This window comes from Danio aesculapii, chromosome 6, assembly GCF_903798145.1.
Source record: "Danio aesculapii chromosome 6, fDanAes4.1, whole genome shotgun sequence".
Taxonomy (NCBI): Eukaryota; Metazoa; Chordata; class Actinopteri; order Cypriniformes; family Danionidae; genus Danio; species Danio aesculapii.
In genome coordinates, this window is record NC_079440.1 from 197,706 (window position 1) to 209,613 (window position 11,908).

Sequence of the window (11,908 nt, forward strand, 5' to 3'; positions counted from 1 at the left end):
CACACACACACAACACACACACTCCGATAATGAACACGAGCTGCTGCTTACACACATCAACAATGTGATTAAAGGTGTGTGTGATGGTGAAGGCGTTCGCTCTGATGAGCAGATGGTTTAGAGTGTTCTACTGTAGCTCAGGCTGATCTGGGGTCAGCTTATGTAGAGATGATGAAGACAGGAGTGAAGGACACAGACTACATCAGGACAGCAGAGATATTTAATGATCATCCTGCAACACTGATGCTGACTTCACAGAGACGGGCTAGTGGAGCTTTAATCAGAGTGTTAGATCCAGCTCTGAACACGACGAGTGAGAAGCAGATTACTGATGAAGACACAGAGATACTGGACCACCATCACTGAAGATCAGGACACAGCGGAATGATGAACACAAGAACACACTCAAACATCTGACTTATATTGAGTCCGTGGTGAAACTGTATTTGGTGTGTGTGAAGTACAGCCATCGTAAATTCATCAGTTATATACAAACACACAAAGAAAATGTCGTATCTGTGTCTGTTCTAATCGCAGGTTTTGGAATTGCCCCCTCGTAACATTACGAGTACGCTCCGTTTTCCTTTACCGTTTTATAATTACGGATGCGGGAATTTTATTTACACACTAAATATTTATGACAGTGATTTAACTCCAAAACTTACAGCTGAATACATCTGTGATCAATACACACACACACACACACACACACGCACACACGCTGTCCTGAAGCGCAGTTCAGATTCCCAGAGTTTCTGCAGTCAGCTGACAATCCAGGAGGAGATTCCCATTGCGCACACACTCAGCCACACCGGCCTCTGAAACACACACACACACACACGATAAGAGATATGACGACCACTGAAACACACACACACGCACACGCACATGCACACACACACACTCACGGTTCTGCGCGCGCACCCAGGCCGCCGCCTTCAGGGCCACAAACTGCCACTCGACTCGATCCTGCAGCTTACAGGAGAACAACCAGAGCAGGGAGAGAACAGTGGCCCAGAGCAGCCCGTCAGCCTGCAACACACACACACACACACACACACACACACACACACACACACACACACTTCACTGTCAGCTGAGAGAAACGGGTCTCACAGGTACACTGATACACACATAAACATCGTCATGTACAGGTTTAAAACCACTCTTACATCCAGTGTTTGCTTATGCCACACACACACACACACACCTGTGGTGGAGTGTGTTTCCGGAGCTCCTCCTCTGGTTTCTCCAGAACCGCAGACAGAGCGCTGCTCATCTCCCAGCTGCCCGAGGCCTTCTGCAGGGACACCAGCTGGAGTAGCGGGTCCTGCCGGAGATCAGGTTCTGCAGCACAGCACACAACAGCACTGGGTCATCAACACAGCTGAAGTATAACACACACACACACACACACACACACACACACACACACACACACACGACTGATTACCGTGAGTGGATGCAGAATCACACTCCACCAGGCCGACAGGGACAGAATGATGAGAGACCCGTGCAGACTTGAGTTTACGGCTCGGTGCTGAAACACAACAGCAGAACATTCTGAGAGACAAGCAAAGTCCGACTGGGTCAAACACACACAGAGCGAGATCAGATGACTTATACAGGAGTTTATCTGACTTACTGCCTCCTCCTCCTGCACGCAGAGGAACACACACACACACACACACACACACACACACACACACACACAGAGTCAGTATATTCCACTTACACATTGCAGAGTCGCAGACCATCTTGGGAAGAGCTGAAAAAAGACACACACACAGGAGCGTCAGACACACAACAACACACACACACACACACACACACAATCAGATCAAACTGAACCAGAATCCCTAACCTGCAGACTGACACACACACACACACAACAGATCTACAAACGCTTCTCTTACCCCGTGAAGAACAGCGAGCCATCGGAGCAGCTGATGGAGGAAAAGGAGACGCAGATTACACAAGCCAATCAATGAACCACATCCACACACACACACACACACACACACGCATACACACACACACACACACACACACACACACACACACACACACACACACACACACACACACACACACACACACATACACACATACACACACACACGTCACTGATAACACTAGCAGAGTCTAACAGTCTCCAGTGGAGATGCGTGTCCAGCACATTACAGCAGGCATATGTAGGTATATTTCTTACCACACATCATCCTCCTGGGGGCGCCGTGACATGCCATCATCTCTACAGAACAAAAAGTAATAATCAAATGCAGCATAATGATGAAACAGCAGAAATTAAAGTATTGTGTGACAGAAAAACCCATTCAGAAGAGTGAAAGGTAACCAGCGGTGTTCAGGCCTGCTCACAGCAGCAGCAGCAGGAGGTCATGATCACAGCGCTAATGCTAACTCCGGCGCTGACATTAACCCAGATCTTATGGTCACTAACAGAACAGTTAACCCAGCCCTGACCTGAACCCTGATCAGACTGAACTGATTCTGGGAGACAGAGGGTCTGGACAGGTCCTGCACGCTGCAGGAGTCTAGTGTTCACTAGTGAGGGAATATCTGAAGAAGAGGAGCTGGATTCAGGAGCAGGACTGACACCTGCTGGTTTCTCTGAGCACACACACACACACACACTCACGGGGCACCGGTATGTTCCTCTGCAGCAGCGGCCCCTTCACCGTCTCTCCGCTGTGTGTGTGTGTGCAGATGAAGGCGGTGTGTGTGCTGCTAACTCCACACTCCACACTCAGCTCCACGATGCGGCTCCGGAGGGCCTCTGCTTCGGCCCCGCCCACCCGCTCCTCCTGCTCCAGACCGCGGATCAGCGTACGGGCCGCCAGCCAGTGCACAGTCAACCTAAGCACACACGCACGCACGCACGCACACATTCCTGTTAAACTAGCCAAACTAGCAGAACCAGATCAACAGAGCAGATAGTGAAGGTGTGTATATGTGTGTGTATGTTAGTGTGATAGTGTGTGTGTATGTTAGTGTGTGTGTGTGTGTGTGTGTGTGTGTGTGTGTGTGTGTGTGTGTGTTACCCAGTGTCTCCCGCTGGTGTGAGTGTAAACTGCAGCTGGTTGGTCACCGGTGTGTCCTTCAGCTTGTATTTGATCATCACGGCTCCGTCGCTCTCCGCAGAGCTCTGTGATGAGGGGTAGATCAGACACATAATACAGAGGAGATCATCATCATCATCATCATCAGGAGTGAGCGGCGCCTGTCTCTGTGCAGCGGCTGCTCTGAGGTTAGAGTCAGCGCTCTCGTGTCTCTCAGTGAAATTATTTCAAGAGGAAAACTGGACTGAAGCAGCTTACTGGAGCTTCATCTGTGCTCAGCTGCTCTCTTTCTCTCACTCAGACACACACACACACACACACACACACACACACACGCTCTGCACTGTACTAAGGACAGCTCATCTAAGAGTGAAGTGTGTGTTTATACTGTGATTAGGGATGCACTGATCCTGATACTTAGATCGGATATGGGTTTGATCCCGTATATATTTTTGCTGGATCGTGAATCGGCCATCCGGTTCATGCACTATTCAAGCTGCGTGTGGCGTTCATGACAACATGAGAAACTCTCCAAGACTAGTTGTTCCTGTTAGTTTGAATAATCAGTGGAGAAATGTGTTCAGCTCCGCATTAAATGGCTTCAGTTGGACCTGCAGCAGGAGATCACTGCTGTTTCTACATCATGCTGCGCTGCGTCTGTTAGATCAGCAGAACACTGGAGCTCTTCACACACACACACACACACACACACACAGTAGGCCTACCTGAAGTGTTAAATGAGAAAAGGCTCAATAATACACAGGACAGATCCTCTACACACTCATCTCTCCCCTTTGTGCTGCTGTGTTGGAAGTGTCGGCAGATACCGGAGGGCTGCGCTCGCTGAGTCTCAGTGATTATTCTGTAATATTCAAAGTTTCTGTTCTCTCATCCTCCTGACTGCGTTTATTCTCCTGAGGGGAACACTGTCAGTGCTGTGAATAGTGTAAAGCCTGGCTCACTGTGCTCAGAGTAGATCATTAAACTAATGAAAGTGAAACTGACGGTGCAATGTGGATTATCCTCAACAGGAAGTGATTCAGTCTAACATAGGCTACTGACGCTGAGGATATTTCACTGTCATTTTATTCATATTAATATTTTATTTAAATTTGTGTCGTATAAACGGACCTTGTTTTGAACTTGTTCCGTCTCACTCACGGCGAGTTCAGGTGAGGAATTATGAAGTAAAACTGGCCTCAGACTGTTTAGTTTAGTCTGCTCAAACCTGCAGGAGAATATCAGGCTGTGCTGAAGGATGGTCATTTCACCAGCGATTAATATTAGACAGGAAACATCAGCTGGAGCACAGCACAGCAGAGCAGAGTCATCTCAGCCAATGCTCAGGTAATAGTTTACAGCAGGCTTCATGTTTACAGGGAGATTGTGTCATCTGCCATGTACAGCAGGTCTGTAGTCTGATATTTTACTGAAGAAGATATATTATCTGAGTTTATCAGCAGAACTGTAGACAGAGTCATGTTAAAAACAAAGCGGCTCAGTATCGGGATCGGGTCTGTAACGGTCAACACTCAAAATTTTGGTATCGAGATCGGATCGGTTCCAAAACGACAGTATGGGTGCATCCCTAACTGTGACTGCTGCACATAGAAGGAGATGTTTTGAAGAATGCTGGTTCACCATTGACCTCCAAAGTAGGGAACATCATATGGATGGGCGCCAGCATTCTTCAAACTCTCTTCTGTAGTGTTGAACAGCAGAAACTCAGACCGTGTTGGAGTGAAGGGTGAGCGGGCGATGGGGATCAGTGCCTTTAACCTGATGTACCCCAGACTCAGAGTGACCGTGACCCCTTACCTGCCCCCTCAGCCGGGCGTACAGCAGCGCCCTCTGACCCTGGTACAGCGAGCGGACGGGCGGAGACAGCAGCTCCACCGCTACACCCTCGGGCAGCCTCCAGTCCACACACAGCTCCTCCACCGCCGGCTGCAGAGCGAAGCGCAGCGACTGCATGACCTGCAGAGAGAAGACGCTAGCGTTACAGAGAGCAGAGCGTTAGCATTAGCGGAGAGCTCTGACTTGTACTGCTGCTCACTTTGGGCTGCATGCGGTCACTGCCAGTGATGAACTGAGCGTGCCCAGAACCCTCCTTAGCCATTCCAGCAATGAGGGCGGTACTCGCACCCTCACCGATCCCGAAGGAGAAACACCTGCACACACACACACACACAGACACACACACACACAGCAGTGTCAGAACACACGTGGAAAACATGTAGAGAACACAGAGAATGCACACAGAACACACACCGGTGGGAGGAAGAGTTTGCTCTGACCAGATCCAGCAGCTCTCGCGTGTTCCAGACCTCTCCATCAGTGAAGATGAAGAGCTGCAGGAGGACACACACACACGCAGTTTAGCAGTGTGTGTGCAGTGAGAAACAGGTGTGTGTTTCTGTCTGTGTCTCTGCATGTGTGTATGTATATCTGTGGTTGTGCGTGTGTGTGTTTATCTGTGTGTCCGCGCGTGTGTGTGTGTGTGTGTGTGTGTGTGTGGCCGTGTTTATATCTGTGTGTGTGAGTGTTCGTATCTGTGTGTGTGTGCGCGTGTGTGTATATCTATGTGAGTGTGTGTGCGTGCATATCTGTGTGTGTGCGCGCGTGTGTGTGTGTGTGCATATCTGTGTGTGTGTGTGTGTGTGTGTGTGTGTGAGTGAGTGTGTGTGTATATATGTGTGTGTGCGCGCGCGTGTGTGTGTGTGTGTGTGTGTGTGTGTGTGTGTGCTGCACCTGCCGCGGGTGCTCCGGGACACAGGCCTGACTGTAGATGTGCTGCAGCGGCTGCAGGATCTCAGTGCCGCCCAGATTTGCACGCATGAGCTTCACTCTCTGCAGCGCCTCCTGCAGCGTCTGCTCACTGTACAGCACACTCTGCCTGAACACACACACACACACACACACGTCAGCAACACGCCAGCAGCTGCGGCACACACTCCTCAATAATGAAGCTGAACTGACGGAAAGAAGGCCTGGAAGCTGGAGCCGAAGCCGTAGATGTTGAAGTAGCAGCCGAGGGGGAGACTCTTGAGGAGCAGCAGGAGTGTGTCCTGCGGAGAGAGAGAACACTGCTGACACACACACTCTCACACACACACACACATTCACAGTCCTGGGCTTACCCTGGCGCTCTCGATCCGCATCTGAGCCCCCTCCCCATGATGCATTGGGCAGTCCATGCTGCCTGATTGGTCCACCAGGAAGATGAACTCTCCGTGAGAGGTCAGCGATGACATCACCGCAGCTGGGAACTCTGGGTAGAGACTGAGCATCAGCAGCGGGTCGGCCATCAGAGAGCCTGAGGAGAAACAGTGTTCAGTGTGTTAAGTGTGCAGGTGTTCATGTGTGCAGGTGTTCATGTGTGCAGGTGCTCATGTGTGCAGGTGTTTAAATGTGCAGGTGCTCATGTGTGCAGGTGTTTAAATGTGCAGGTGTTCATGTGTGCAGGTGTTCATGTGTGCAGGTGTTTAAATGTGCAGGTGCTCATGTGTGCAGGTGTTCATGTGTGCAGGTGTTTAAATGTGCAGGTGTTCATGTGTGCAGGTGTTTAAATGTGCAGGTGTTCATGTGTGCAGGTGTTCATGTGTGCAGGTGTTTAAATGTGCAGGTGTTCATGTGTGCAGGTGTTTAAATGTGCAGGTGTTCATGTGTGCAGGTGTTCATGTGTGCAGGTGTTCATGTGTGCAGGTGTTCATGTGTGCAGGTGTTCATGTGTGCAGGTGCTCATGTGTGCAGGTGTTCATGTGTGCAGGTGTTCATGTGTTCATGTGTGCAGGTGTTTAAATGTGCAGGTGTTCATGTGTGCAGGTGTTCATGTGTTCATGTGTGCAGGTGTTCATGTGTGCAGGTGTTCATGTGTGCAGGTGCTCATGTGTGCAGGTGTTTAAATGTGCAGGTGTTTAAATGTGCAGGTGTTCATGTGTGCAGGTGCTCATGTGTGCAGGTGCTCATGTGTGCAGGTGCTCATGTGTGCAGGTGTTTAAATGTGCAGGTGTTCATGTGTGCAGGTGCTCATGTGTGCAGGTGTTTAAATGTGCAGGTGCTCATGTGTGCAGGTGTTTAAATGTGCAGGTGCTCATGTGTGCAGGTGTTTAAATGTGCAGGTGCTCATGTGTGCAGGTGCTCATGTGTGCAGGTGTTCATGTGTGCAGGTGTTCATGTGTGCAGGTGTTTAAATGTGCAGGTGTTCATGTGTGCAGGTGTTCATGTGTGCAGGTGTTCATGTGTGCAGGTGCTCATGTGTGCAGGTGCTCATGTGTTCATGTGTGCAGGTGTTTAAATGTGCAGGTGTTCATGTGTGCAGGTGTTCATGTGTGCAGGTGTTCATGTGTGCAGGTGTTCATGTGTGCAGGTGTTCATGTGTGCAGGTGCTCATGTGTGCAGGTGTTCATGTGTTCATGTGTGCAGGTGTTTAAATGTGCAGGTGTTCATGTGTGCAGGTGTTCATGTGTGCAGGTGTTCATGTGTGCAGGTGTTTAAATGTGCAGGTGTTCATGTGTGCAGGTGTTTAAATGTGCAGGTGTTCATGTGTGCAGGTGTTCATGTGTTCATGTGTGCAGATGTTCATGTGTGCAGGTGCTCATGTGTGCAGGTGTTTAAATGTGCAGGTGCTCATGTGTGCAGGTGTTTAAATGTGCAGGTGCTCATGTGTGCAGGTGTTTAAATGTGCAGGTGTTCATGTGTGCAGGTGTTTAAATGTGCGGGTGTTCATGTGTGCAGGTGCTCATGTATGCAGGTGCTCATGTGTGCAGGTGTTCATGTGTGCAGGTGTTTAAATGTGCAGGTGTTCATGTGTGCAGGTGCTCATGTGTGCAGGTGTTTAAATGTGCAGGTGTTCATGTGTGCAGGTGCTCATGTGTGCAGGTGCTCATGTGTGCCGGTGTTTAAATGTGCAGGTGCTCATGTGTGCAGGTGCTCATGTGTGCAGGTGCTCATGTGTGCCGGTGTTCATGTGTGCAGGTGTTTAAATGTGCAGGTGTTCATGTGTGCAGGTGTTCATGTGTGCAGGTGTTTAAATGTGCAGGTGCTCATGTGTGCAGGTGCTCATGTGTGCAGGTGCTCATGTGTGCCGGTGTTTAAATGTGCAGGTGTTCATGTGTGCAGGTGCTCATGTGTGCCGGTGTTTAAATGTGCAGGTGCTCATGTGTGCAGGTGTTTAAATGTGCAGGTGTTCATGTGTGCAGGTGTTTAAATGTGCAGGTGTTCATGTGTGCAGGTGCTCATGTGTGCAGGTGCTCATGTGTGCAGGTGCTCATGTGTGCAGGTGTTTAAATGTGCAGGTGTTCATGTGTGCAGGTGCTCATGTGTGCAGGTGTTTAAATGTGCAGGTGCTCATGTGTGTCGGTGTTCATGTGTGCCGGTGTTCATGTGTGCAGGTGTTCATGTGTGCAGGTGTTTAAATGTGCAGGTGTTCATGTGTGCAGGTGCTCATGTGTGCAGGTGCTCATGTGTGCCGGTGTTCATGTGTGCCAGTGTTCATGTGTGCAGGTGTTTAAATGTGCAGGTGCTTAAATGTGCAGGTGTTCAGCTGTTTAAGGCCCAATCCCAATTCTACCCCTTACCCCTACCCCTCGTTTTGCGTGTGCACACCAAGACGTTGTCCCAATTCTCTTTAGCTTGAAGGCGTAGGGCTAAGGGAAAGGGGTGAACAGCCCTTCGAATAAAGATTTTTCAGGACCACACTTGAAACCAAGAGGTAAGACAATTTCCCAGAATACACCAGCCACAACAGCAGTACTGCAGAGGCCGGAATCAGGAGATCCACAGTTGAGTATTTTTTGTCATTATTACGAGTTTTTATGACAAACAAACATGTTTTAATATCTTCATAACCGCGTTTGTGTTTCTCCGTCATGCTTAAAATAAACGCTAAATTTGGTGATCTATAATCTATAATCATTACTCCTGTACAGCAGTCCCACAACATCCTGACACTCGAGGACACTCCAATACCCTGTCAGTAATGTCTAGCGGCTGGGAATTAGCGGTTTACCGCGTCTGCTGTAATGTTAGTGTTGTTCTGGTGCGTTTATATTGATGAATATGGCCACTGTGTAAGAGCGCAGTATGGGTTAGGTCATGATAACATGATATACACCTTCAGTGATCTCCTGAAGATAAATACCAAACAATAACACAACTGGAGTAACTCCAGCAGTCGCCATCGTCTGATCTCATATGAAGCAAGAGATTGCAATGGCATATGATGACGTGTGCTGGTGCTGTAGTGCTGTCCCAGTGCTTAGGGGTCAATTATGAAGCCCGTCCCCTTAACCTTTGGTTGTAAAGGCCAAGGGGAAGGGGAAGGGGTACAAAAATAGAACTGGGATTGGGCCCAAGTGTACCTGCAGGAGCCGTGGCCGCTCCCCCCTCCAGCACTGCAGACGGCTGATGTGGATCCACATAGTAGAGCAGCAGCTCCACATCCTTATCAAAGCGGTGCCCTGCGCTCAGACTCACCTGTGCACACACACACACACACACACACACATCCATAAATAGTGCACACTCACACACACATACACACTCTCGCTCTCACTCTCTGCACCTGTGCGTGTGTGTGTTGCGGGTCCAGGAACTGCAGTGGCTCCAGTGCGCAGTTACAGTCCAGTCTGGCGATGGGGACTGAAGATCTGACGTCCGCAGTGAGAGAGAGAGAGTAGGGGATCACAGACGCAGAACACACCTGAGGAACACCTGTAGCTGCTGGAGTTGAGGAGTGCGCACACACACACACACACACACACACACACAGTAAAACTCCAGACCCTGGCCTTCAGCTAGTTTACAGTTCTACAGTGTTTACAGCAGTGGTCTCAGACTGGACTCCTGGAGGGCCGCAGCTCTGCACAGTTCAGCTCCAGCTCCTGCTGAACGGTCTCCAGGTGTCTTGACCTCCTTCATTGGTGGATCAGCTGTGTTTGATCAGGGCTGGAGCAGAACTGTGGCCCTCCAGGAGTCCAGTCCGAGACCTGTGTCTTACACTGAAACCAGATCAACATCAGAACAACACAACAGCGGCACTCTCCGTGTGTGTGTGTGTGTGTCACACCTGCAGGTGTGTATCGTGGATTCAGCACCGCCGGCAGGCAGTAGCGCAGTCCTCCATCCTCCTCCACAGTGAGCTCAGTGCTGTAGGTGAAGCTGACGGTGGCCGCTCCGCCCGCAGGTAAACAGCCCACACTGAGGCGGAACACGTCTGCGCTCTGATCACTCTCCTCCAGCAGAAACACCTGCCGGCCCGCGCTCACACCATCGTCATACTCATCACGAGCCTGCGAGAGAGACGCGCACACACACACACACACTGAACGCCAGCGGTCTGTTCCTCTTACTTTACTTAAATGATCTCAGCTGATCCTGGATCTGTTGATCACTGCGCTCTCTCTGGCTAATCTTCAAACAAGTTCATGAATCAAACCAAAATATCTGGATGAGCTGATCTGAGATCTGTGTGTGTTGTTAGGGGTTAGTGTTAGGGATGAAGCCTCTAATCCCCGTCATATATCAGCTGTCAGACACACACAGGTGTGCACACATCATTATTCACTCCCTTATAAACAGAAGTGAGAGCACAGGTCAGCTCTCTCTCTCTCTCTCTCACACACACACACACACACACACACGTCTGAGCACTCAGCAGAGAGCAGCCGTTTGTGTGGGGGGTGCTTTATTTCAGATTGTACCGCATCACTGCTTTATTTACATATCTTCAAAACTTCTATTATATATATATATAGATAATGTGTGTGTGTGTGTGTGTGTGTGTTCAGACTGACGGTCTGCTTGTCCCGCAGCTCCCCCCGGATGTCCTGCCCTCCCACGGACGCGCTGAAGCTGCAGAGCGCGGCTTCAGCCGGAAGCGGAAACACGAACAGCGCCTCCAGCGGCCGCTCCTCCTCATTGACGTATTGCAGTGTCGCGCGCACGGAGGACACGTGACCGCGGACCTGCAGCTGTACGCAGATGCTCTTCAGAGGAACTGACAACACAAATAAACAACATGAACACACACGCACACACATACAACTATCTATATCAGCTGTGACTGCCGGAAGCAGAGATTATACCGGGAACATTCTTCTCGGACACGAGCCCGCAGCAGAGCGCCATACCTGAGGAAACAAGCGCAGAACAGATATTAATGCGCGTGTGGGAGATGACCACACCTGAGCGTCACGTGATCCACCACAGCCTAAAACACACCGCAGATCAACAACAGCCCGCTTTACAGAGCTGATCAACACAGAATAATCAATCACACCGCTGATCAACAGCGAGCAGCGCGTCATCATCATGAGGATCTGCTGCGGTTCAGTCTACGACAAAGTGAAAGTAAACAGAAACGCGTCTCTTACTCTCCGACAGTCCTCGGGATCGACTCTGTGTGTGAAGAGGAGAATAACAGCAGCTCCTGAGGAAACTCCAGATGTGTGTGTGTGTGTCTGCTTGAAGGAGATTTGAGGAGTGACGCCGAAACTGAAGTTCAGTCCAAGTGAAAGGCGAGGCTCATGAATATTCAGTAATGACGCATGACGTTAGAGACCGCCCACCGCCGTCAATCATTCATGCGGATAAACTCAGCTGGAGTCTGATGAAGCGCTGATGATGAGATCAGCGCCGCTCACACTGGGTAAACCCGACCCTCTCTATACAGACATGACAGAACACGACCAGCAGGGTCAATAGTGCGGGGTCAGAGGTCACAGTGGTGACTGTCCTCAGATCAGCCTGATAAAATACACATCCACATGAAGAAATACTGTGTAGAACACTGAATATTACGTCTGTGAGTTAAATTAACCCTAACC

At 49.9% G+C, this 11,908-nt stretch overlaps 1 protein-coding gene across 2 annotated transcripts; it reads right to left on the reverse strand.

Moving 5' to 3' along the window:
- Window positions 1-206: 206 nt before the first annotated feature.
- On the reverse strand, window positions 207-11,615 carry vwa5a (von Willebrand factor A domain containing 5A). Of its 2 annotated transcripts, none has more exons than XM_056459231.1 (21): window positions 11,456-11,615; window positions 11,168-11,212; window positions 10,877-11,079; window positions 10,150-10,372; window positions 9,646-9,800; window positions 9,443-9,557; window positions 6,221-6,396; window positions 6,060-6,148; window positions 5,832-5,976; window positions 5,352-5,431; window positions 5,137-5,251; window positions 4,899-5,057; window positions 3,063-3,166; window positions 2,660-2,877; window positions 2,213-2,254; window positions 1,917-1,946; window positions 1,736-1,768; window positions 1,454-1,540; window positions 1,211-1,347; window positions 909-1,032; window positions 207-818 (listed from the first exon to the last, which is right to left on the reverse strand). In XM_056459231.1, exons 2-21 carry the CDS (start codon window positions 11,208-11,210, stop codon window positions 739-741), a joined length of 2,358 nt encoding a protein of 785 aa, XP_056315206.1. In that variant the 5' UTR covers window positions 11,211-11,212; window positions 11,456-11,615; the 3' UTR covers window positions 207-738. The 2 variants fall into 2 exon arrangements, with proteins under 2 accessions (XP_056315206.1, XP_056315205.1); XM_056459230.1 differs by having other exon boundaries at window positions 9,646-9,803.
- Window positions 11,616-11,908: the final 293 nt, after the last annotated feature.